This window comes from Myxocyprinus asiaticus, chromosome 25, assembly GCF_019703515.2.
Source record: "Myxocyprinus asiaticus isolate MX2 ecotype Aquarium Trade chromosome 25, UBuf_Myxa_2, whole genome shotgun sequence".
NCBI lineage: Eukaryota > Metazoa > Chordata > Actinopteri > Cypriniformes > Catostomidae > Myxocyprinus > Myxocyprinus asiaticus.
In genome coordinates this window covers 14217161-14244781 of record NC_059368.1, presented here as the reverse complement: position 1 = coordinate 14244781, position 27621 = coordinate 14217161, and the positions used below count along the sequence as shown (strand labels likewise).

General features: G+C 41.5%; 1 protein-coding gene across 1 annotated transcript in view; it reads right to left on the bottom strand.

Moving 5' to 3' along the window:
• Positions 1-27621, bottom strand: part of LOC127416380 (hemicentin-1-like) — a 150268-nt gene that overhangs the window by 22306 nt on the left and 100341 nt on the right. The window contains exons 47-78 of the mRNA XM_051655706.1: positions 25852-25965; positions 25395-25481; positions 25087-25278; positions 24829-25002; positions 24508-24621; positions 24262-24407; positions 24018-24168; positions 23536-23718; positions 23292-23405; positions 22941-23128; positions 22657-22753; positions 22284-22445; positions 22062-22175; positions 21451-21653; positions 21249-21330; positions 8625-8756; positions 8381-8530; positions 5173-5329; positions 4586-4710; positions 4278-4461; positions 4061-4158; positions 3593-3871; positions 3299-3495; positions 2507-2588; positions 2266-2402; positions 1668-1809; positions 1433-1577; positions 1223-1350; positions 985-1141; positions 483-604; positions 236-400; positions 40-147 (exon numbers count right to left, since the gene is read on the bottom strand). Of these exons, the coding sequence (XP_051511666.1) occupies positions 40-147; positions 236-400; positions 483-604; positions 985-1141; positions 1223-1350; positions 1433-1577; positions 1668-1809; positions 2266-2402; positions 2507-2588; positions 3299-3495; positions 3593-3871; positions 4061-4158; positions 4278-4461; positions 4586-4710; positions 5173-5329; positions 8381-8530; positions 8625-8756; positions 21249-21330; positions 21451-21653; positions 22062-22175; positions 22284-22445; positions 22657-22753; positions 22941-23128; positions 23292-23405; positions 23536-23718; positions 24018-24168; positions 24262-24407; positions 24508-24621; positions 24829-25002; positions 25087-25278; positions 25395-25481; positions 25852-25965 (4629 nt within the window). The remainder of the gene's footprint in view (positions 1-39; positions 148-235; positions 401-482; positions 605-984; positions 1142-1222; positions 1351-1432; positions 1578-1667; positions 1810-2265; positions 2403-2506; positions 2589-3298; positions 3496-3592; positions 3872-4060; positions 4159-4277; positions 4462-4585; positions 4711-5172; positions 5330-8380; positions 8531-8624; positions 8757-21248; positions 21331-21450; positions 21654-22061; positions 22176-22283; positions 22446-22656; positions 22754-22940; positions 23129-23291; positions 23406-23535; positions 23719-24017; positions 24169-24261; positions 24408-24507; positions 24622-24828; positions 25003-25086; positions 25279-25394; positions 25482-25851; positions 25966-27621) is intronic.

Genomic DNA, 27621 nt, shown 5'->3' with positions numbered 1-27621 from the left:
TGTTTAAGTGTTTATGTTTCAGCACTTGTTGTCTCTTACCGTTTACTGTGAGCTGAACGTGTCGGTGGGCAGTCCCTGCAGCGTTCTTGGCCACACAAGAGTAACGGCCTGTGTGACTCAGTTCTGCAGCAGTGATCTCAAGAGGACCTAAGAGAGACCAGGAAAACAACACTTAGAAGTTGATTAATAAACTTAATTTTTTGTTTTTGTTTTTACTGCAGTTTTTAAAGCGTACCTGACGGCAGTATCTTATAGCCCTCTCCATCTTTAGCTAGTCTTAGTCCATCTTTGCTCCAGTATAGAACAGGCTGAGGCACTCCAGAGGCAGTGCAGCCGATGACCACTGGGGACAGTCTGCTCACCACAAGCTCTGTGGTCTCATCAGCAATAGAGGGAGGAACTGTAGAAGAAAATAAACTTGAAGTTTACATAAAGATATAGATCTTTATGATGGATGTCACATGTGTTAATAGAGCATTCACCATGTACAGTCAGCTGAATGGTTCTACTCTCCTGGCCCGCCTCATTGGATACAACACACTTGTACAATGCAGTGTCCTCCACTGTGGGTGCTATGACAACCAGAGACCCTGATGACAGAACCCTAAAGAAAGAAAAAAACAGTGTGTCTTCGTAATATTTCATCAAAATGTAATAACCTGCACTCCCTTTGGAATGACTTTCCTTTTTGGTTGATGTCACCAATCCCTCATACTCCAACCACCAGGCTCTGGTGTGCAATGCCCACTTTTCTCAATTCAAGCAATTACCGATGGATAAAATCAAGTCTGCCCTATACTTTTTTTTTTTTTATGAACAGCCCGTTTTACTTGGAAATCCGTCACATTACAGAAGCAAAATGGATTGCGAATGCCATTTCATGTTGACTTGAGAGTATAATGTTGACCAAACTGCGAGTAATACTCATTTGGTTGGTGATACAGTGACAGGTGATAAAAGGAGAGGGAGGAAACCTGGCTGAACCTGTACATATTCTGGTCCTGGTCAGTGTTGAGAGCTTTAGTGTTTTTGGTCCAGCTGACAGAGGGTTTGGGGATGCCAGTAGCTTCACAGGACAGGGTGGTCTGGACGTTCACCGTCACAGTGATGTTAGTGGGACCCTCTCCAATGGAGGGTGGCACTGGGGTGGGAGAAAGTATTTGCGTTTTCACTGTATGCACTGTATGTATTTCAAAGCATATGTATAAATTTCAAAACTTACCATATACCTGCAGATCTACTCTCTTACGCTCTGTCCCTGCCTGGTTGGTGGCCATGCAAAGGTAGCGGCCCGTATCAGTCACCTGGGCTGAGAGGATGTGGAGTGAGCCATCCTCACCAAACCTGTACCTAAATGGATGACACATGCATTGTGTTATTTCCTATTAACCACATTGAGAGCTGTGAACTGGACTGAATTGGTGCTGCTGACCTATGGTTGTTTCCTGCGAGGATGGATCCATTTTTCCTCCAGGTAATGCGTGGAGCAGGTACTCCATTCACAATACAATCTAGCGACACCGGTTGGTCAATATGAACTGACACAGACTGAGGACCATCTTTTATTGTGGGAGGAACTGGCGATAGACACATTTTACTAATTTAATATACTGGGATGTGCTTACATCAGTAAAACAAACAATGAAACTGAAGAAATTGCTGATCACCATTGACACTAAGGTTGAAGTGACGCCTGGTTTCCCCAGCAACATTGCTCGCCACACAAATGTACTGGGCCCCGTCTCCAAGCTCTGCATTATTGATCTGCAGGTAACGACCGCTAGACAAGACACGAACCCGTGGAGACATCTAGAAAAGGATTTGAAAAGTTGCTAAGCCTCACAAACAAAACTGGCTAGTAATCTAATCATGAATTCTCCATTTCTATCACTGACAACATTGGAGTGCAACTGAATGTGGTGAAACAGACAGCAAATAAATAACAAATAAACAACAAAGACAACAAATAAACAGGAAAACTCTAAAAACAAACAAGTATCTGCATATAAAACCCAAGAGTACCTAATCTATTGGTCAGCAACCTTTTTTGACAAGAAGTGCCAATTTTAATTTTCCTTGTTAATCTCTGTGCTATTTCACCCATAGTAAAATATATATTAAAAAAAAAAACATATTGTATGTTTTTTATCACAGACCAGTGACTATCACTGCATGCTCTGCATGGTTGTCACAAGGTCGCCGACCTCTGACCTAATTATTCACATCATGGCTTTTCCCTAACCTAATAATTTCACATCATGATACCTTCAGAGGTGCTCCATCTCGAAGCCAGGAGAGTTTTGGAGGTGGAACTGCATCAGATTTACACTCAAGGGTCACCTGTCGGTTTTGTACAACAGACACATCTTGGACACCACTATCTCCAGCAATGTTGGGTGGAACTGTTGGCAAAAAAAAAAAGTTCTTTATATGTGATTACTGCAAATTAGGTGTGGTGACATCTTATTTTGAAATTATGGAAAAGATAATGACTTCTAAGACCTACCATGTACTCTGACAAGAAATTCTTTGTCATCATCTCCAGCAGGGCTGGTGGCCAAACAGGTGTATCGTCCAGTGTTCTCCACCTGCATGTAAGTTAGTAAAAGAGGACAAAGGAACATGGAAGATAACACATGCACAGTAGACACAAAATTATTTACACAAGTAGGATACACTAAATGGCTAAAACTTATGTGGACACCCCCTTCTATTTAACAGGTTAGGCCATTTCAGCAACACACATTACTAAGAGGAACATTAAAAAATTAAGGCAATCTCATTAGACAAACATTTTCAGTAGAATGGGACCCTTTTCTGTTCCTGCATGCCAGTGTCCCTCAGAGCCTGGCCTGACTGATACTCTTCTGTCTGAATAGGAGCTAATCCCTACAGCAATGCTTCAGTATCTAATGGAATGCCATCCCAAAAGAGTGGAAGCTAGGAATGGGAGCACCATCTCACTATTATGGTTTTTAAATTAAATGTTCAACAGGCACATATGGGTTTGGTGTTTGGGTTTCCACATACTGACCATGTATGTGTGTTCTTGGAACAACATATTTTGTTGTTCCTGGAACAATATTTCAATCAACCAATCAAAGCTCTGATTTTAGAGTTAGGGCCAGGGCTGACTGATTAATAAGAGTATTGTTCAAGAAACAACAAATGTCCTACTTATGTTGTGCACATTGTGCAGCATGGGAGATGGAACATGCACCAGAAAAAATGGGAAAAAGAATGCTACTGGCTATTTTGACATCAGACTTTTAGTTCTTATTGTAGTCATCTGTCTTACCTGAGCAGAAGCAACTGTGAGCACCTCTCCATCTCTGAGGAGCCGAATGCTGTCTGTCTGAGGCAGCGGTCGTCCATCCTTCAGCCAGGTGAGAGTGGGCACAGGTATGCCCTCAGCCTCACACACCAGCGATAGGACATGGTTCATGACCACAGAGACCTCAGTGGGCACACCAGAGCCATTGATCCGCGGTGGGTCTGAGAGAGGGCATAGATGTCAATGTGACTGCGAAAGAAGGTGTGAATTTTGTCTTGTTTTGTATTGTTGATAAATCTCTCTGACTCTTTCTCTCACCCAATACTTTGAGGCTGAAGTGGCGGCTCGCGTCTCCAGCCTGGTTATGTGCGGTGCAGGAGTAGCGTCCAGTGTGGTTGACTCTCACAAGGGAAAGCTGCAGGGTGGCGTTTTGATTAAGGAGCGACAGGTGCGTATCTTTAGGCAGTACTGCACCATTTCTTAGCCAGGTAATGGTAGGGCTGGGCTTCCCATCTGTGTTGCAGATGAAAGAGGCCGTATTTCCTCTCACAACTGTCACTTCCTCTGTGCTGCCTGCCCCGTCCAAACTGGGCGGAACTGAGAAAAATTGACACAGTAAATGAAATTGTTCAGTATGCAGGGATGTAGTCCTACAACACGAAACATGAAAACATCAGCGATATCACACAAATATGTTATTACATTTTTTAAGGCAGAATGTTTTCACAGTAAATGCATCTAAATTTAAATAAATCTCGAGACCTACACACAGACAGGTTAACTCACCATACACCTGTAAGTTGTAGTGTCTGTTGTCCACTCCGGCTCTGTTGGAGGCCACACAAGTATAGATGCCTCCATCTGAAACTTGTGCACGGGCAATTCTAAAAGAAAATTACCATCAGACATGGAGAATTACAATGACATGTCAGGCATTCAGTAATATGACTTTGAAATCTTCCATTAATTAGACATCTTGTTTTGAAAGTGCGAGATCTCTTACCGCAGGACCTGGCCCGCAGACAGCAAGCGGATCTGAGAAGACACTGGCAGCGGCAAACCGTTCCTCAACCAGTTGAGCTGTGGAGGTGGAGAACCACTAGCTAGACATTCAATATTTATTGAGCTGCCCAGCACTGTGGTCAGTTCCTTGGCAGCAGGCCCGTTCCCCTGGATCAGAGGAGGAACTGGGAACAGGACATGCAGCTATCAGATGTCTGGAAATATACTACTGTTCGGTTTGGATGCATTCTACAGTTGTAACAAAATTACACCTCATGCAGTGAAGAACCCTGTAAAGATAAAACTCACCATATACATTTAGATTGAATATTCTGTCTTCCTCTCCAGCCTGATTGGTGGCCACACAAGTGTATTTCCCACTGTCTGATGTGTTGACTGCTGTCATAGTCAGTGTGCCGCCATCAAGACTGATTCTGCAGGTGCGGAGATTTAACTCATATTTACTAACTAGTATTGTCACCAAATTTTCTGTTTCAGGATTCTGTTTTTGCAACAACAACATGCAAATGTTTGTATTTTTTTTATATTAAAATGCCATGCATTACAACCAAACTGTGTTTGTGGAATGTATATTTTTATTTTATTTATTTGGACATTGTCATATAGACAACCAGTAAGTATAATTAGACTGATTTAAGTGTCATAAATCTACAAGCATGTCTTTCAAAAATTTATTCATTAAAAAGGATCGGCTAACCTTTGTTGTTGCATCCAGCCAGCAAGAACAACACAATAGAGGTTTGACTATTTATTGTAGATATGTTGTTTCCTAGCATCTATTTTCTATTTATATTTAATTGATTCAAAACAGACTCAGTTTAACAGCATAATCTTGAGCTTTACACACACAGACAAAAAACAGACAAAGATCTTACTTGATGTTCTTGGCATTTCTGCTAAGGATCTTTCCATCCTTCAGCCACTGGATCTCAGGGGTTGGAGTTCCTACAGCATGGCACACCAACTGGATACTGTCGTTTAGCAGAACGCTAACCTCGCTAGGTAAGTCAGAGCCTGCGATGGTGGGTGGGACTGAGGAACACACAAAAAAAGATGGTAAATATCTAATAACAGCAGAAACAAGTGTAAAGGGGATAGTTCACCCAAAAATTAAAATTCTGTCATCATTTACTGACCCTCATGCCATCCCAGATGTGTATGACTTTCTTCAGCAGAACACAAACGAAGATTTTTGGAAGAATATTTCAGCTCTGTAGGTCAATAAAAGTGAATAGGTGCCAACTTTTGAAAGCTCCAAAAAGCACATATAGCCATCATAAAAGTAATCCATACGACTCCAGTGGATTCATTAATGTCTTCTGAAGTGAAACGCTAGGTGTGTTTAATGAACAGATTAATATTTGAAACTTTTTTTTTTACAAAAAATTACGAGGGTCTAATACACGATGCCTCTCGCGTGATAGAAGCACGTTGGCAAGTTCATGCAAGAACTGACGCATGAAATACGGAAAAAAAAATTGGAAGTGCTGTGTTGTTTACACTAGACTAGAGGAGCATAGATATTCATACATGGATGCCTCATTCGGCTGGGCTGGATATATCAACTGCGCTGCCATCTTGGAAAGGTCAACAAGGAGAGTTGTTTGAATCAGTTTGAGTGCAGGTGAATGGAGGAGATGCCTCAGATTGAGCTTCTTGCTCAGACTGCTCCACAAACAGCTTTTGTGTGGAAACAGTATCAAGGTCCATAGGACAAGTTGCTAATAAGGTATCTACATATGAATATCTATGTAGAGGAGGCTTTCGCGCTTACGTCACGTGAGAGGCAGTTTGAACTCCTCCATCATCAACAAGCTGGCCAGAAGTGAACATTTTTAGTTAAAAAAGTTTTAAATATTGACCTATTCCTTACACACACCTAGCGTCGCTTCAGAAGACATTAATGAATCCACTGGAGTCGTATGGATTTCTTTTATAATGGTTATTAGACTTGCCACGATATCATAATTTTCACACTGGTGCGGTGTTCACGTTCAAACCGACTAACACCGGTATTACCGTTGGTAGGACGCTAGTGGTATATGTGGTAATTTTCGTTAAGCAATAGCCTACAAAATAATGTAAGGCAGCTTGATTTCAAACTTTTAACATTATTTTTTATTTAATTTTAACTAAAAATTCAAATGAAACTGAAAAAAATGAAGTGCAATTAAAAGGTGTGTTATTAAATTTTTTGAAAGATGGCTTTAGGGCAACATCTCTTTGGCAACGAACCTGCTTCATCCGTGCATTCTCTCCATCATGGGCTACCAATCAGGTTTTTTGTTGTCTGGGCAAATACATCACTTATTGTGGGTTGTTGCGAGTTTAATGTTGGTGTTTTATTACCTTTCATCCCATCCCAGTTTAGCTGCTTCGGAAGGGTAATGGCTTTGAATGTATGTGAATAAATTTGTTTTGTTCTTCCTAGGGCTGGGCAATATACAAGAAATATGTTCACAATATTTTTATATAAAAAAAAAAATATCACAATATCCAATTACATCGTCAACCCCCTGGCTGAGGGATCGGTGAATATACTTGCTTTAGTGATTTTGCATTGAAAATTAAATTCATTTATTTAAAAAACTGAAAACTTAAACCAAAGTCATTTCTAAATTCAAATTGCACTTCAAACGAAATGAAAAATCAATTAAATAAAGTGGTTAAAAAAAACACCTTTCCAATTACTGTCACACAAGTATCCATGTATGACAACAGGTGGAAAACTACTAATACAAATTAAGATATAAAAACAATTATAAATGTAAACATAATAATTATAGTGATGGTAATCACTGAAATATAAATCATGGTTCAAGGTGAATGTGTTTTTCTAATAATTACATCACAGATGTATAGGCTATATATAAAGTGACCCTGCAGAGTTGCGCTCACAATGAACTGCTCTGTGGAAATAAAGCAAACTGAACTCAGAGCACCTCCTGAGCTGAGATGGTCTGAGGTCATTTGCATCATTCTCATAGACGATACTATTCTTGCAAAACATTTTCAGAAGACTAAAACAAAGAAAGAGTGAGAACCCTCTACATACACGTGTTCCACAAGACTGCACGCCTCCGAACAAACAGCACGTCAGACATGCGCATAGATGGCTTTTCTGTTATCTGTCCTTAAAAATATAATAAAGTTTGTTTCTTCAAGCATGTGTCAGTGTGTCTAACAGCATTTCTTGTGTCATTCCGAATCCGAGACATCTTACAGTTACCCACCATGCACATATTCGCTACCTGCAATTAAACGTCTTCTGTCAGTGTGCATACTTTGCTGCCTGTGTAAATTGATACTCTGGCTTTCAATGCGTTATTTTGGTTCATTTATCATTGGCTCTCCCGTTTATTATTTAAGGCTATTTGTGGAGGTTAGGACGTGGTCAAGCGCCCATCTGGGGAGAGGGAGAGTGGTAAGGACATCCACCTGAGATGAATTGTGACTAATTACCATTTCCATGTTCACAGTGAGAGTTGGGGGAGATAAAAGATGACCCAGTCCACCGAAAGGCAGAGAGAGCCTGGTTAAGAAGCTGTTTGTGTGTTTGAATTTAAGCTTCACCCTTGCGCTTGTTTATTTTCTGTTAATAAAAAGTGACATTCCTGAGTTGGAATCGGCGTGTCCCACTGCCTCCTTTTGACCCAAATACGAACTTTCTGCTACACTCTATTCATTATGCTATTGTATTGATATTGGAAGTTCCATTCATAATGTTTCCCCCTTTAACACAGTATAACATTTTATACCAGTGTTGTCCCTTGTACCGAGTAAAACCGGTAACACCATACACCGTGGCAGCCCTAATGGCTACATGTGCTTTGGAGTTTCAAAAGTTTGGCTCCCATTCCCATTATGGACCTACAGAGCTTAAATATTCTTCTAAAAATCTTCAACTGTGTTCTCCAGAAGAAAAAAAGAACACATCTTGGATGCATGGGGGTGAGTAAATTATGAGGGAATTTTCATTTTTGGGTGAACCATTCCTTTAAGACATTTCAATTTTTGCAAATGTTATTTCAGCATGTGTTATTGTGCTCTGTTCTGTATGTTTGCTTGTTAATGTTTCTGTACCTTGTATTGTAAGATGGTAGTTCTTGTGGGCCTTGCCCTCCCCATTGGAGGCCACACAGGTGTAAATACCGCTGTCAGATAACTGTGAGCGGGCAATCTGCAACTTACTGCCCCCAGACAGGATATGCATCTCCAGAGACTCAGAGTTCTCTAGAAAGAAAACAAAAACATGAGCATATGCTAAGTTTAAAACGTGATAGTGAAATGTAAAGCTTACATGTAAGTTTTCATTAGATTTTCTCACCAATGACTCTGCCGTTCTTTAGCCAGGTGAGAGAGGGAGGGGGGATTCCTGTGGCATCACAAGCAAAGGTGATGGGATTGCTGATGGTTTCCACCACATGCTCCACTGCTTGGCTGTCCAGCTGTGGGGGAACTGCACAATGGTTTCACTTCTGTTAGACCCCATTAAAACCTGGTTCGTGGTCAGATGAGACACATCGCTGTTTACACCTGGTCACTTAAATGTGTCTCCTGTGACCACTTAACGATTGGATTTGGAGGGGAGGGACTCTGTTTCATGATGACATAAATCAATCACTATGTCATTGTGTTACAGTATGACATTAAAGCGCAGCAAAGTCAGAAAAGACAAATAATTTGCAAAAAAATGGTGTGATATTTCTCCCAGATGCAGCTGAAATTTAATCTAAGCACAAAAGCAACATTTCGAGCAGAGTTGTCCATTATTTTAGTGGATTACCAACAATAATTAGTGGATTTAGTGATGTTTGTGCTTCTCATAGGTCCCTGCATATTGCTTTCAGACACACTGAAGATCCAAAAAGTTCTTGTGTTTTTGTATGTAACCACTTTTTTAAATTTTCCAATCAGATGTTTTTTTTCCCTTTTAAACCATTTGTAACCGGCAAAGTTTCAACTCTTGTATTTGCGCAGTGATTGATTGACAGGTAAGGGGAGGTGCTTTGCTGCTGCAGGGATGCATACAGGATGGATTACTGTTTACACCTCAAATGTGATGCGGTTAAATGCGTTTCTGACCACATTCGTTTCAGTAGTTCGCAAGTTAATATAATCTTGCATTGGGGATTGTGTAAACGTATTTGGGTCGCTGTCCTGGGCGAAGGGCTCGAGGCTCGAGACTTGACCTGAGCTCCAATACCCCCCGGACTTAGATTAGTTACTGCTGAATAGATAGGTGGAGATGGGGAAGTGGAGGGAAGATGGAAGAATCGATACAACGTAGAGGTAAGCAGCTGTTTATATACGCTTACTCTGGCTGTGTGATAGGTCTGATTAAATGAACTTGCTCCTCCCGAACTTTGTTTATGAAACTCCTTTTCAGTAGTTTGCAAGTTAATATAATCCTGCATTGGGGATAGTATAAATGTGTTTGGCTCGTTGTCCTGGGTGAAGGGCTCGAGGCTCGAGACTTGACCTGAGCTCAAATACCCCCCAAAAAACAGCAACAGCGAACAGTTAGCTACAGAGTCTTGTAGTACGAAGTGATATGTTTGGGAAGAGATCAAATTTATTATGATGCCTCTTATCCCCCCCCCTCCACCCAAAAAAAAAAAAGATGAACCTGGGGGCGCTTGCTAACCCTTGTGTGTGGGCAGAGGTGCCAAAGATGATAGAATGAGCGGAGCCGCTAGCGGAGGCAGCCTCATGCTAAGGTCCGCTTGAGGGATAGGAAACTGGGAAGTGCAGTATAGGTAGAAAATGCAGAGTGAACGTGGAGGCCGCCCCTGTGCAACTGCCTCCAGACACAATTGGTTTGACGAGATGGGCCCGTGCAGCGAACGAGTGAACCTTTGAGCTAGCAAGCCCAAACTGCGATCGAACTGGGGAGTCCTCACAGCGCTTTGAATGGGAGAGCCCATGATACAAATGAATGTGTGTTAGCTCACACTGTATTAGAACTGGAGAACCCTCACTGTGATTCAAACGGGAGAGCCCTTGATGTGCTTAAGCAGGCAGGGCCTCACAGCGATTTGAGACTAGGGGGCTACCAGACTGGCCGGTGGGATCCTCACGCCATCCAAATGGTAGGGCCATACTAGTGAATGGACAAGGATGAAGCAAGCGCCCCCTGGCCTCGACTATTAATGATTTTGTGATTAGCTGATAAATGCTTGTTGTGGCTTTTTTGATGTGGAGATGGTTGGTACAGATATAGCTGTGATATGCATTGGATGACCAACGGATTAAACACATTAAATGGGTTTGGTGCTCAGGCAGGCTTTTGTGGGCTGCTGTGGTCATGACGCCGATGCAGAAGGAATAGCTTGAGTATAGTTTTGCTGAGATGCAGGATTTGAGCAGGACGGATTTTAAGTGTTTTTGAAACCAGAATCGGGAAACTTCTTGATTTTTGTCGTCGATGAAGAGCGGATCGAAAGAGGATTTGGTTTGGGACCCTCTGTAATAGAGATAGTATGCTAGAGATTGGAAGGGCTGGATAGGAGTTGGCAGATTGAAGATGAAAACTGAATGTCCTCTTTTGTTGATCTGATTCGCGTAAATTATTTACTCTGCTGCATATCCTGTATCTTACTGACGTAAGGTTTGTATGGTGATTCGAACGGGTAAGCCCAGCCTGCATTCGAATGGAGGTCCTCCCACGAGCCCTCACTGCGATTCAAATGGGAGAGCCCACGGCCTGGACGTGGTGACACTTGCTGCATTAAAACGGGAGAGCCCTTACTACGATTCGAACAGGAGAGCCAACATCTTGGACGTGGTGACACTTGCTGCATTAGAACAGGAGAGCCCTTACTACGATTAGAACGGGAGAGCCCGTGCTGCTTTTGAACAGGAGAGCCGTACTGTGTTTGAATGGGAGTGCCATATTGCGATTTGAACAGGAGAGCCCACAGCCTGCACGTGGTGACTCTCGCTGCATTCGAACTGGAGAGCTCTTACTGTGATTCAAAATGGGAGAGCCCGTTCTGCATTTGAACAGGAGAGCAGTACTGCTTTTGAACGGGATAGCCGTACTGCGTTTGAACGGGATAGCCATACTGCGTTTGAACGGGAGAGTCCCCCCCCAGTCCATGGCCTGGATGTGGTGACTCTTGCTGCATTCAAACGAAAGAGCCCATGCTGCATTCAAATGAAGTGATTAAATTTGCTTTAAAATTAGAGCCTTCCCCCTTTTTTGCGATATGAACGGGCTGAATCCTCGAGCACGGGACCGTACTGCATTCAATGGGAGAGCATACGATACATGTGAGAATGGTTTATGTTGTATTTTACTGAGCTCTCTCAGTGCAGTGAGTGGCTGAATCTGCAGGCATGGGCCCGCACAGCATTTGATGGAAGAACACTTGATTCTTGTAAAAGTGATATATGCTGCATTTTAAAAGAACTCCCTATGCAAAACAAAAAGGCTGAATCCTCGAGCACGAGACCACACGGCATTTAACAGGAAGAGTTCGTATTTTCATGTGAAAAGTTTACACTGCATATAAACAAAAAACTCACTCTGTGATACGAATGGGCTGAGTTTTCAAGCATGGAGTTTGACAAGAGGGCATATTGTAGGCTATATTTGAATGAAATTGATTTATGCAGATAAGCAGGCTTATGGTGAACTGTTTAGGGAAGACCTAAAACAGTCCGATTGTTGTCAATCACTAGGTGGGTAATGGTTCGTTTGGTATGAGTGGCATAATATGGGACGATTAAGCAGAAAAACACATCACGGTTACAGAGCCATGGATGCTTAGATGCAAGGCCTGAGAGACATGCTGCGGTTGCAGCACGTGAACGGCGCATTTGCGCTGCTTTGGAGATGTATTGAGCCAATAGCAGGGGCGCCGTGGTTGCGGTGTCGCCAAGCTTGAGCGCACTGCCCGAAGAGAGGATTTGCAGTTAGGTACCGGGGTGGTACGTATGAGTTAGAGGAAAAAGGGACTTGCAGTTGCAAAGTCAGGGCTTTTCACAGCTGCGACGAGGCATAGACAAAAGGGGCTTCAGCAGAAGCATGGTAAAATACTGAGGCTGCAGTGGGTTGGTATTAGAGCCATTAGTGAATGTGACCAAAGGAACCTGAAGCAGTCGGACATAGATCACATTGGTCCGCAGCTAACGTTGCGGCTAGCCGAGGCTCAAAGTTAGGCAGGCATCTGCATTCTGCTCAGATAATGGCCTAGCCCAGCACTCTGATAGTGGGTGTACATTGTTGGAAACATTGGAAGCAGGGCTACCAGTACTTGCTGCTTCCTAGAGGGATAGGTTTATGGATAATATAACACTTACGGATAATGTAAACAGTAATATGTAAAACATGCATTTGCAGAAAGACCTAGCATTAAATGCCGCTGGCGATTGGGGTAACAGACAAATAGTTGAGCCAGGATCATAAAAAGGGATCCCAAGTAAAAGCACTTATAGGAAGATATTTTGAACTTGCGTTTTTTTTTTTTTTTTCACGATTAGGTGGTGTCGCAAGACACCTGCGAATATGCTTGTACAAACATTTGTTGAGGGAGACATGATTCAATGTAGCATCTGCAGACACCTTAAACCTTTTTATTTTTTAACATTTTTTTTTAGCAATTCTGGTATGACAGTAACCAGACTTTTAATTTTCTGAGAAATCACCATGAATTGTTAGATCTTTCAAATCAGCTGGAAGTCAAATCCAGTAATGGGTTGCTCTAAAAGCAAAAGCTAACCATTACGTTATTCTAGAATACAGACACACACACAAAAAAAACAACACCACAAAACTAAAAAAAAACTAAAAAATAAATTAAAAAAATAAAATAGAAAAATCAAGTATTAAAAAAATAAATAAATAAAAATACAAATAAACTCTAAATTACTCCCTCCACCGCCCCTCCTCGAGATTCCCCCAAAAATGCTAAGTAATTGCCCCATTTCTTATTGTAAAAATCCCTAACTCCCATCCTTCTGCTCGACCCCTCCTCAAAGGCAGCCACCCTCCCCATCTCTGCGCACCACTCCGGGAACGAGGGTGCTCCATCTGACTTCCAACTCCTCAAAATAACCTGCCTACCAATCATCACACTGGTCAAAACCCAGTCCTTCATGTACTTATCCTCCAAATCCATGACCTCCCCATCTCCCAAAATACAGAGTCTGGGGCAGAACGAGACCTGAGTGCCCAACACATCACACACAAAACTTTGCACCTTCAGCCAAAATTCTTGGATCTTATGACACCCCCAAAAAACATGGGTGGTGTCTCCATCTTCAGAATGGCATTGCCAGCAGATGGGTATGTCCTTATGACCAAGCCTATACAATCTAGAGGGTGTTCAATAAAATCGAAGTAAAATCTTAAATTGCATAAGGCAAACCCTTGCATCTCTAGATGCAGACTTAACGTTTTTTAGAATCCTAGCCCACACTCCCTCCTCCAATAACAAATTTAAATCTTCCTCCCATAATCTTTTGAGAGAATTTAAAGCTCCGAAAATACACTGATGCCTCATGACCCTTCCCAAAAGCAGCAATCACCACTCCCAGAGTATCTGCCGCTCTAGGGGGGGTGCGTGCTACTCCCAAAAACAGTGCAGAGCAGGTGGCGCAGCTGTAAATAGATCTGGGAATCCCAATATGTTGAATCAAATTTTCAAAAGATCTCAATACTCCACTCTCATATAGGTCACCATGTGTATTAACCCCCCTCACAATCCAATCTGACCAACAGAAAGGGGACTTATTATTACATAGTTTAGGGTTCAGCCATATGCTCGAGGCTATGTTTAAATAAATATCTGAGTTAAACACTCTGGACACCTTTGTCCATATCGAGTGTAAATGCGAGATAACAGGGTGTGACTTAACTTCTCCAATTAGTTTGATAGAAGGGCTTTGCAGTGGTGAGATAGGGTCAAGAACTTCCTTTTCAATACAAAACCAGGAAGGGGCTCTCTCAGGTGGAAGTGACCAATGAGCCAAATGTCTGAGACCGAATGCATAATAATAAAACAAAATCTTAGGTAGGCCTAGCCCACCTTTGTCAATCAGCCTATGTAACTTGATGAAATGTAACCTGGGACGCTTTCCATTCCAAATGAAGGACTTCGCTATGCTATCAAATTGCTTGAAATAAGAGAGGGGGACATCTACAGGGAGAGATTGTAGTAGGTAGTTGAATTTTGGAATACAATTCATTTTAATAACATTAACCTAATGTAATGAAGCCCACCTACCCACATCGCTCGAAAACCTTTTTATTAAAGGATCAAAATTAACTAACTAAATCACATAAATTTGCTGGGAATAAAATACCCAAATACTTAATGCCCTGTTTGGGCCATTAAAAGGCACCCAGTTGAAAAGCCGTTACTGGGTAGTATGCAGTCAGAGCTAAAGCTTCAGATTTAGACCAATTAACTCTGTATCCCGAAAATTTTGAAAAGGAATTGATAATTCTGTGGAGGCTAGGCATAGATCTAGTGGGGTCGGAAACGAATAACAAAATATCATCTGCATAAAGCAGAAGCTTATGCACCACACCTCCCGCCATCACCCCTGGAAAATCATCCTCCTTTCTTATCGCGGCTGCTAAAGGTTCCAGGGCAAGACAGAACAATAATGGGGAAAGAGGGCAACCCTGCCGAGTACCCCTATTCAGAGTAAAATAATCTGAAATTAATCCATTTGTTTGTACCGCCGCTACCGGGTGTCTATAAAGTAACTTAATCCATCCGAAAAATGTATTTCCGAACTCATATATTTCCAAAATCTTAAAAAGATAATCCCATTCTACCATATCAAATGCATTTTTGGCGTCAAGCAAGATGGCAGCGACCGGAATCTGATCATCTGCCACTGACCACATGATATTAATGAAATGCCTAATGTTATCAGAAGAGCTGCGGCCCCTAATAAACCCCACCTGATCTATATGTATAAGAGATGTCATAACTTTACTTAATTGGTTAGCCAGAATTTTTGCCAATATTTTTACATCTAGCTGGATCAGGGAAACTGGACGGTAACTCTTACACTCGCTTGGATCTTTGTCCTTTTTAAGAATCAGACTGATCATGGTTTTGTGACATGGTTGGCGGAAGCTTTCCATTCTTTAATGATTCCGTAAAAACTTCTAACAAAGTGGAGCCAGTTCTGTAGCATAAGATCTAAAAAGGCAGGGCCTTCATTACCTCATCAAGCTCCTCCAAGGTTATCTCAGAATCAAGAGAATTGTTTTGCTCAGTCATCAGTTTAGAGAGTTCTAATGGTTCCACAAAATTTCTAATATATTAATCAGTAGACGAAGACGTGGAACTATAAAGATCAAGATAGAATCCTTTAAAAGCATTATTAATATCAATGGCCGAGGAAAATATTTCACCACCAGCAGATTTCACTGAGGGAATGGTAGAAAAAGACTCTCTCTGCTTTATATATCTAGCCAAAAGCTTCCCTGCTTTGTCACCTGACTCAAAGTATGACTGTCTTGCCCTGAATAACCAAAACTCCACTTTCTGTGACAAAATAGTATTATATCTGTATTTCAAATGGGTCAATTCTTTGAGGCCATCAGACGACATTTGGTGCTTCAGCTCTGCCTCTGCACTTTTAATATTCCCTTCCAACTCCACGAGTTCTCGTGCTTTGGATTTTTTGGTGAATGAGGCATACTGTATGATCCGACCCCTAAGAACCGCCTTAAGTGCCTCCCAAGCCACACCCACAGAGGATACTGAGGACCAGTTGGTCTCCATATAAACATTGATTTCAGTCTTTAACATTTGTTGGAAATAAGAATTTTGCAAAAGGGATACATTAAGGCACCAGCTATATGATTTCATTGTTGGCAACACCTCTAAACTCACCAGGGCATGATCTGAGACCAAGGTATTTCCAACTGAGCAGTCAATAACAGATGAAATGAGGGACTTAGATATAAAAAAAAAAAATCTATTCTAGAATAAATCTTATGGACTGATGAAAAAAATGTATAGTCCCTACCAGATGGGTTCAAATGTCTCCAAATATCTGCCAAGACCAAGATTTTTACACATCCTGTGAAGCATCAATGTTGCTCTAGGGGGCTTACATACTTTTGATTCACTATGATCAAGGACTGAATCCATCAAGAGATTAAAGTCTCCTCCCAATATTATATCATGAGGGATGCCAGCGGCTTGCAACATCCATTCAAGATCTATAAAAAAGCCTTGACCATCAGCGTTAGGTGCGTAAATATTAGCCAAAATCAACCTTTGCTCCTGAATTTCTCCTAAAACAATAATGATTCTTCCTAATTTATCTTTAATCTGTTTGAGACATTTGAATTGTAGATGCTTGGTGTAATGACTCCCCTGCTCTTACTTGAGCCAGCACTAAAGAAAACATGTCCACCCCATATCTTCCCAAATTTTTCCGCTTCATGCGGGGACCCCCGCGACAACTTTGCCAGTCCGGTGCTTCTGCACAAATTTTGTGAGGCAAAATTACATAACAGAAAATACTTTGTGAAACAGACCCCAGCCAACAGGCAGAATAAACACAAAGAACATGTAGATTCATTCACAGAACTGTCTTGAAGGTGTGTTCCTCCACAAAACAACTTCCAGCTGATATAAAGCCGTTCAGTGTCCTCGGACAAACAAACAATTGTTCAGTGAGCCGGCTGTTTATGAGTACGGCAGATGACATAATCATTCTAATGTCTCTTAAAAATACTCCACAAAAACAAACTCTAGCGGAACCAGCACAAAAAGAAACAAAACAGGCATCCCAGTTCCTCGGATGATCAAGAGCCAAACTCACTCGGAGGCCGAATAAAAAAAGACATCATGACTTACTCAGCCTGTCAACTTTATAAAAGACGTCCATTATGTGAGCATGTAGGTATTTTGCAGTTATCCACAGTGTTCATTCTCAATCTGGCCGGGAACTTCGGTGTAAAAGCGATCTTACATCAATGCAAAAGTTTCTTGAAGGAGTCATGCCACAAAACAAACTCCAGCCGCTAGCAATTCTGATGGAGCAAACGAAAAAAAAAAAAAAATGGCGCCCAGCTTCCTCAGACAATCGAGTTACTGAACAGCGAGTCAGTCCACTAATATAAGAAACATCAAAGGGCTTACTCACTCCAATGTATTTATAAAGGAGAATGCCTGTTTGGGACATGTAAATACTTTGCTGCCGTCCCTAGTGTCTATTATCAGTTTGGCCAGAAACATCAGTGCAAAAGCGATCTTCCGATGATGTAAGAGTTTCTTACATTCCTTGAACCAATCGCATTTCTCTCGTCGAACTCGCAAAGCCCGGAACAAGAAAATATTGTGACTCTTCCAAGAAAGCTTTCCTTTGCTCCTCGCCTGGCGCAACACGAGATCTTTATCGGATGATCTCAGAAATTTGGCCAGAATTGAGAGGGGCCTGTCTCCCTCAGTAGATCTCCGAGCCGGGACTCTGTGAGCTCGCTCAATTTCCAGTTTATGGCCTGTTATGTCGAGCAGACTCGGGAACAGCTCATCCAGGAATTTCACCATATCTCTGCCCTCTTCATGCTCAGGAATTCCAACCATTCGTATGTTATTCCTTCGGCTCATATTTCGAAATATTCAAGTTTTTCCAAAATGTGTTCCAAGTCTGTTTTGGATGCGGGCGGATTAGCGGATAATTTCCCTTTCCGATGACTCCAGATAATCGATTCGTTTCTCAACATCTGCAACTCTTGTGACTAACTCAGAGAATTTTGTTTCCATCGGCGTAATCGATCGATGTATTACGCCGAGATCCTCCAAGTCAGCAACAACCTTCGTAAGCATCACTGAGATGTTGGACAGTTGACGCTGAATATCTTCTCCCGACACGCCATCCAAATTGAGTCCCCGGCTCCCAGACCCATCAGAAGCCTCAGCTTGAACACGTAAGTGTCTTTTAATGTCTCCAGAGTCTGAGGATTTTGACTTCTTTGCCATGTTTACCTCAAAGAGCAAATATGTAACTGGGTGTATCGAATCTCACCGGATGACATGAAAATAATTAAAAAACTAGCAAAGTGCACAGAGCTAGTCGCTCACACGTTTGCTTCTCGCATGGCGTCACGTGTCCCCCGGACACCTTAAACTTAATTGTTTGCTAGATTAAATATCTGGAACATATGTGAAGCAATGTCAGGATACATGCTTGGATGTGCATACGTACAACATCATTTAAAGTTGTGATTTGTCATTAAATTAGAAGGCACCTGAAACTAGGTACCAAGATGAATACCGTAGTCTGATATTTATTTAACTTAAGCGTATGGTTTGGAGCTTTGTAGACTGTTCACCAACATAATGTGAGTAATTCAATTAACTCTGTATTATTGGCTCGGGGTGACTCGTCTTGTTTTGACGAGGACATACAAAATCATTTGGAGTTTGTGCCTGAGAATTGGATTTAATAGATACAATATGGGCACCGTTTGCAGTAGTGTTGTGAATAAATACTGTCACAATTTAGCAGAGATTGACAGGACCCAAACGCAGAGTAAAAAAGGGGATTTATTTATAAAAAACAAAAACCAACAAAAACTCCCACAAGGGGGAAAAACAAACATAAACTCCCCATAGGGGAAAAATGTATCCAGGCTGGGGCAGAGGGTAACAGGGAAAAAGGACCAACCGGACCGACAGAATGAGGAAAGGTAATTAACACCGACTGGAACAAAACACAAGACTGACTGGAAGACAAGAAGAACTGGCACTGGACAGCAAACATGAGGAGACTAAAACAGGGAGAGAAATCAACAGGTTAACAAGACAGGGCAGGTGTGACTAATAATAGGCAAACAAGGAGGCGGGGTATGACGTACGACAGAGAGACATGCAGTGATACAGAAACAAAACAAAGCCATCTGCTCTCACAAGACAAAACATCCGAATGTCATGAGTGCACATCCGCAAGACAATAAGGCAATATACGCCCATGCCAACCGACAAACAAGACAAGAGAATGCACAGCAATGCCAAACAAAACGATACCACACATACTCACACTAAACGAAACCAGAGCGTACATCATGAGGCAAATGCCACAACAGGTGACAAAAACAAAACAGGACACCTGTGCGAGAGTTCGGCCACACACATACAGACACCTTAGACCAGGGATCGGGAACCTTTTTTCACTAAGGAGCCAATTTTTTAATTTCAATTCAATAATTTACTATTTTCAAACACAAAGTTTTTTTAAATAAAAGAGAGAAGAGAAGACCCTCATAAAAGAGAAGACTTGTCAAAATTAAAATGATGGATTGATTTAACCTGCATGACACATTTGTCCAGGGTGGGAGGAGAGAAAGTCATGTTATAGTCTAGAGATGAACAGTTTACAAGTTTGTAAAGTGCTTGCTTCATAGTTATCTGAGCTGCATGGCAAGCTCGAATGCTGTGAGTAGGCGAGACATGTTTGCGGAATGATTCATGAATGAGTTGTGACGCGGAGTGTGACCCATCGTTTGTAGAGCCGAATTCGGCTCGGGTCTGTTGGGACAGAAGCTGTATATAGCCGTAGTGAGCTGTAGCATGCTCTGAGTGGATGCTGCTGTGGCAGCGAGCTCGCGCTAAAATGTCTGTACTGATTTGGAAAGATGTTTGTAATTAGAGCAGTGGTCATTTGAAAGGAAGTTTGCTTGTTGCATGATTGCCCCTGTGTTCCAAATGGAATAAATCACACTCCAAAGGGCACTTTGAAGGGAGAACAATCATGATAGTCATTTTGGAAGATAACTTCAAACGGAATTTCTGATAATAAAGGCTTAAAAGTGAGTTCTGAATTTTCTGAGCCCCCCACCAAATATCTCATAGTTGATGGTAAAGTCTTCGAAGGGAATAGGGCATGGGAATGATCACTGAATGGAACACGCCCTAAACGAGCTGCATGGTGAGGTAATCGGGCTGACAGGAATCACTTGTGCGGCAAAACCGGATTGAAACGCTGGAGTGCATTGGAATATTGTTTGAATTAAACTGTTAATCTTTCGATTCCCTCGCCTTAAATAAAAGTTGAAATAGAGCTCAAGTGGCATAAAGCCGGAGCAGCGCCCATTCGAGGAGGCAGCCTCACGCTGGGACCACTCCAGGCAGATAAATAGGACGAGAGGACCTGTGTACAGTCATAGTGGGCTGTACGACAGGTTTACGGCGAAGCAGTGACCTATGCGGAGGCAGCCTCGATGCCAGGTCTGCAGGTCTGTGTCAAAATGAGAATAAAAGAAAGATGCAAATACAATGGTTAAATTGGCAGCCAGCGTTGCCACGAAATATGAATAGTGGCTGCTGCAGAAGCTTGGTGAATAATGTAGCGATTACAATGGAAGAGTACTTAACCAGTCATTAAAAAAAAAAAAAAAAAATTCCTGTTGCACTTTATTCTGTTTTGAATAATATTATGAAGCTAGTGAAACTTTGTAATACAGCACTTTTCATACCACTGTCTCCTTAAGATGATTCGCTTATGTTTTCCTCTTTTGTAAGTCGCTTTGGATAAAAGCGTCTGCCAAATGAATAAATGTAAATGTAAGAGCTTTTCTGATGAGGGCAAATGCTTTGCGCAGAGTAGTGTGTCATTCAAAACTGTCGCATGGATCTGTCATGGGTAAGTGGGTGGAGCCAAATGCCAGAAGAATGCCACGTAGAGTTAAGCAGCTGTTTATATATGCTTACTCTGGCCGTGTGATAGGCCATATTAAATGAAATTGCTCCTCCCGAACTTTATGAAACTCCATATGTGGTTTTTGTGATCGGATCACAAAACATTTTAGACCTGTATTTAGCGCTAACCACATGTGATTGGATCACCAAAAATGCATCTTAATATCAGGTGTAAACGGGGTCTTAGTCTCAAACTAACCTTCAGTCAACAGCACAAAAGGAGTTAAACTTTGCATCACAAACTGAAGTTACAGTTTGTCATTTCTCACCATGTATGTTGAGATGAAAGTTCTTATCCACTTGACCTGCTACATTTGTGGCCCTACAGACATACTGGCCCGTATCGGACACCTGACAGAGAGAAAGAGTGGTAGAGCAGATCAAATTATACATTCCGCTTTTCTAGCAAGCAAATGCTTTTGTTTTAAATGCTCATTCAAACCGAACCCTTTCTCATTTGTTTAAACACACCTCTGTTTCTTTCAATTCCAGCATTTGTCCATCAGCTAGTATTCGCAGGTTGGCAGTTTCAGTAATGGGGCGTCCGTTCTTGTACCAGGTAATGATGGGAGGAGGCACAGCATTAGATACACACTCCAGAGTGACGGATTTGCCTACCCGCACGTTCAACACCACTGGAGAATCCCCACTGCTCTGTTTGATACTGGGAGGCACTAAAGAGATGAGACATTAGTAATTTAGGTCAATAACTTCCTCAGAGTAATATATCATGAAATATAAAATTACTTAACCATGTCATTTTTGTCAAATGTGAGTGAAGTTTCTACAGTAGGCTTTGCGGTGGAAATTTTTTTTACAATCCATGGCACCAGGGCAAAAAGCAACAAAACTAAATGTATTCTTACTCTTCAAAACTGTAATTTTTTACTTTACTCAAATAGTATTTTCTTACATTTCTGAAACTGAAGGACTATAGAGCACCTGCATTTATACTGTAGGTGTATTCAACAAAAGAATATAATTAATCAGAACAATTTTTGTAATGTTTTACACCAGGTTTATAACAAGCAAATATAAAACACAAACACTGTACACATACACACATGCAGAAACATACTAACCATATACTGTAAGATAAATGAGTTTTTGGGCCTCTCCTGCTGGGTTGATCGCCACACAGCTGTATTTCCCACCATCAGACATTTTTGCTTTAAGGATCTGGATAGTACGACCACCTAGTGTGAGAAAAAACTAGAGTAAGATACGGAGTGGAAGAAGTGCAACTTATGTGTAATATGTATAGAGTGTAGACTATATAGTCCTCATATAATGTGTGTGTGTACCAGGCATTATGAGTGCATTGGTGCTGGCCTGTAAAGGTCTCCCGTCTTTGACCCAGCTGAGGGTGGGAGGTGGGAGTCCAGTTGCCTCACAGCTCAGAGAGATGAAGTTATTCAGCACCACTGTCACATTCTCCTCTCTGATGCCCACAATAAAGGGAGTCACTGACAACAAACACAATCATGATGCAACCATTTATGTTTAATCAGTTATTCAGCATTTCACATTCATCAACATAGAAAAAAATATAACGTTCTTCATTTATGATAAATAAATAAAAAAGCAACACAGACCCTTATACAAATCTCAAGGAATATGGGGATAGTTTTTTCGACCTAGCATATCTTAACAGGCCTTACTTTAAGATAATCTCACCGTGTACATGGACGTTGAAGTATTTTTCTGCTGTTCCAGCTAGATTTTGAGCCACACACACATAACGTCCTGTATCTATCACCTGTGCATTCAAAATCTGTAACACACATACAAACGGATGGCACTTATGAAGTATACTTTCTTCAGAAATTCTCCTTTTGTGTTCTATGGAGGGTGAGTAAATAATGACTTCATTTTTGGGTGAACTATTCCTTAACTTGAAAATATTTACAATTAATCACTATTGTATCACAGTGTTGATGTGAAATCTTTCTGTCTCTCACCTGCAGTGTCCTGCCATTAGACAGAAGTTTGCGTGTGCTGTCTAGGGTGAGGGGTTTACTGTCTTTGATCCAGCTGATTTTAGGGGTAGGGCTTCCATCCACCTGACACTCCAGTAATCTGGTCTTGTTAACCAGTACTGTGACTTCATCAGGCAGGTCACCATCAACTCCACGAATCGAAGGGGGCACTATCACAATCAAGACATCGATAAAATATGCACATATGTAAGCACATAAACAGTAAACACAAACTTTACATGTTACTTGTTTCTCTTGACATATTTCAGCAATTAAGAAAAAAAGCTAATATTCAGGTTCTGCGTGAAAATTTTATATTCAGGTTGGACTCACACAACACTCTGATGTCATATTGAATTGAGTCTTCTCCAGCCTCATTAACAGCCACACAGGTGTATCTCCCAGAATCTTCTGCCTGGGCCCGGGGGATCTGGAGGATTCTTCCACCTGTGTGAGAAATAAAAGGCACAAAATACAATTCTTATAAAAGGAGGCACAACAACAAGGACACAACATATTAAACAAATTATTTTACCATGACAAATCAAAATGTAACTACCAGTAATCAGTCTCTCACCAGGCAGGATGACTACTTTATCATTAGAGGACAGCAGGTGTCCGTCTTTGTACCAGGTGAGTACAGGAGGGGGGACGGCATTGGTCTCACAGTACAGGGAGATGGGATTATTGAGAATGACATCCCTCACGTCTCCATTATTACCAGGGCCTGAGTCTCTAGAGCCTTGGAAACTAGGGGGAACTGAGATACAGACAGGATTATGGATAGAGATAAAGCCTAAAGACAAAATTAACTATCTATAGATACAAGTTGTAAAAAACAGCTGATAAATGGTGTATTCTTTGGTACAGCCATTAAGTTAGCAATACATAAAGCAGCCACGAGAGGGAGACATCTTCCTTATTTTTTTTTCTGGTTTATCAAACTAATGACTACTGAATTCTGCATACTGATTGTATGAGTTTAAAGGATAGTCAGTGGAGTTCCTCACTACGATATTCTAACTCTTATTCAACTCAAGCTTGTAAAACCCAGTTCACCTTGTATATTTACATCAAAGTCCTTCTCATCCTCTCCAGCGATGTTGCTGGCTACACAGGTGTAACGACCTGTATCAGAAACCTGAGTGTGTTTAATTTGAACTATCCGACCATTAGCTGTAATAGTGAGGTGACCATCTGCTTTCAGGATCTATGGAGAGAGAAAAACAGCAGAGTCAAGACTCAAAAATCACAGCTGTATACCTAGCAAAAGTTTGCATCTTTTGAGATATGTGTTTTATACCTGGCCATCCTTGTACCACACTAATGTAGGTGTTGGGATAGCCTGAGCCTCACACTCCAGTGTAAGGGTGTTGTTAACCTTGATTTTCACCTCTTTAGGGACCAGACCCTCTACTGGAATGTCATTTTTATTGATAACTGGAGGGACTGCAGGAAAGGGACATTTACTAACGGGTTACAGAGAACTGACACATAGATGTTACATTCCTATACACCAACAGGTGGTGATGTTGTCTCTCACACACACCGTAAACTTTGACCTCATAGTTCTTCAGAGTCTCTCCAGCCTCATTAGTCGCCACACATGTATATCTCCCAGCATCCTCTTCCTTCGCATTCAGGATCTGTAAAGTGCGGCCACCTGATGACAGACACAGCAGTGAGAGTTCTAAACTGTAATGTGTGTTAGTGTAGTCAGGTTATTACAGCATCTGTTTACATCACAATTCTAAAGAAGGACGTAAGACATATTAAGCATACAAATAAGTAATAATGTAGCTTTAAAGAGATAGTTCCCTTTAAACAGCTCACAGCAGAACAGTGCAAGTTGGAACTGTTAAGATCTGACCTGGAAGTACCCTGACATTGCGGCTGGATTCAAAGGGTGCGCCATCTTTGAGCCAGGTGATGATGGCAGGGGGGTATGACTGCACTTCACACACAAGAAAGGTGGGGCTGTTCAAAGTAACAGTAACCTCTTCAGCAGAGCCTTCAGGACCAGAACCAGTGATAGTGGGAGAGACTGGGCACAGAAACATTCATAGGGTTAAAATGTACTAACAAAAGTCCACTGGAGACACAATTTAATGTTGCAACATAAATATACCTAAAACATTAAGGTTGAAGTGTCTGGTCCTGTCTCCAGCACTGTTAGAGGCCAAGCAGCTATACCTGCCTATGTCTCCCACCTGAGATCCATTGATCTGTAGGAAACGGCCATTTGACATCACCTGCAGCCTTGTATCCCTAGCCAAAGGCTGCCCATCTTTCAGCCATGTAATCTCTGGGACTGGATTACCTAGGCAACCCAAAAAATTAAAGGTTAACAAATGGTAAGACATAAACACAGAGGAATTTGAGAGCATATGTTGTCTGCATATTTGTGCGGACAGGCCAGTGATTTGTGTCACCTACCAGTGACTTCACAGGCCAAGATGATATTCTGTCTCTCTTTCACCTTCACATCTTCCACTGTGCCCTCATTTACAATGCTGGGTGGTACTTAGGTTGATAGAACAAAGATTTACAGATTAAAATAAAGCTTTGTTTAAAAGTCAAGCAAGCTGCTTAGGCAAAATGTTTAGGCAAAGGCTGTTTCAAGCAGTAGGCAGCACAACTAAAGTATGCTGCCTTGTAAGACACCACTTTTTGGCCAGATTCTAAGGTAACATCGCAAGGACACTTTGCAAATAAAGCAATGCCAGAAAGCATTGTGACGAGCTCTGAAAATGTCCATCCAAAATTGCGGACAGAGTCGAGTAAACTTTTTTTGGAAGCAGACCACTTCAAATCAGTCACTTCAGGGGCAGCTCACTAGGTTTTGGAAAAGGGCCTATGTTTCAAAACTGTCCCATGTAAAGTGTTGTGTTACCTAGGACATTGAGGTCAAAGTTCTTCCTTTCCTCTCCAGCAGAGTTGGACACAGTGCAGGTGTATCTCCCTGCATCCTTGCTTACAGCATGCATCAAACGCAGGCCTCGCCCACCTAAGAAGACACTTACATATGTTAAAATCATCCGTTGCCACTGGCACTTCACTGATGACAGCACAGCTGGCTTAGTGACTGAATGATTTCTACAAATATTGAAATTCAGGAAAAAAATTAGTTTAAGGATAGATTGTACTGTTCTCTTAGGGAATTACTTAAGAATCTGGGATTTACTGAGGGGAGCTGCATCTGCAAAATGAAAAATGATCAAACAGCGAGAAAGAGTTTCACTTTGTCTCAGAAAAACAGGCTGTATAAATGTCCTTATTGTTTGGTAGGAAACGAGAGGCCTTAAGTCAGCAGCTGTTTAAACAGAGCTTAACCCACCAACACAAGGCAAACGTCCCATTTTCACTCACAGCTTCTGTAAACGAATAATTTTCACTCCCCAGGAGAGCTCTAAGCTGATCACCTGAACAAATACGTCCCTTTCTTTCTTTCACTTGTGTCCCTAATCTTGAGTAGCTAGACTTCCTGCAGTGGTCTCCACTGCAGCTTTGGCAGGAAATGACCTGTTAAGTAACCAACCACAGTTTGTTTTGTTTTAACATGTTGTTTAGGGCAGGGCTATCTGAAATAATTATGTAAGGAATAATTGACGATGGCCTGTTTTTTATTGAAAAATAATGCCCACCCTGAGGTGGTAATGCAAAAGCAGAGTGGCCGTTACACCTCGGGTGTGCATTATTTTTCAATAATTCAATGGGCCGGAGTCAATTATTCCACTTATACAATGGTTACCACACCTTAATACATCTTTCAGGGTTTTCTCTCAAGAATTTTTTTTTGGTTTTTGTCCCTAAAATGCTCTTGTGTGTGAAACTACTTTTTTCTGCCACGGATTCAGCGTCTTACTTTGATACAGTCCAAGCCTTCGTTGCTAGTTTGAAAACTACTTTAGAACTAGTAACGGAGGCTTGTGCCCACTGCTTTTAAGCACTTACTGGAGTAACAAGGTAGTGCGCGTGTGTGGGTGCGTGAGCAAGAGAAACAAAGAAAAATAAAACAGGAGAGAGATTGTGTGCAGGATTACCTGTATTTGCTGCGACTCTCATCAGCAGTAACATCGCTTCAAATCGCCAATATTTTAGTTAAGTAGACTTCTCAACAGCAGTGTAGCTTTTCCATTGCTAAATAACTGTTGTATTGAGTCACAGGTGTCCATTGACATTAAGGCCTTTAAGGTGACATTAAAGGTGTCTTGCTCGCATGTGTGTGTGTGTATGTATGTGTGTCCACGTGTGAGTGTGTGGGTGAAAGAGAGAGAGATTGAGCATGAAGGTGCTTTCCATAGATATTAAAAGTTATTTTGGATAATATAGAAACTGTTGTATTGATCAAATCGAAAGCGATGTGTTTATATCAAGGCTCTATGTGTTATGCTACGCGTATGTACAATATGTGTGTCAGTGTGTGTGAGTGTGGGTGAGAGCGAGAGAGAAAGGTAGCGTGAGCTAAGGCTTTACACAAAAATGTATTTAAATGTAGGATATTGTAAAAATTGTCATTCTTATCCAATGTACTTAGCCATTGCATTTGTTTTAATGTGTTATTTTGCTGTGGTAGCATGTACTGATCTTTGATATAACTGAAATAATTTGGCAAAGTGATATGGAACCGTTATGTGGTCAAGACCTGGAACTACTTCATAGC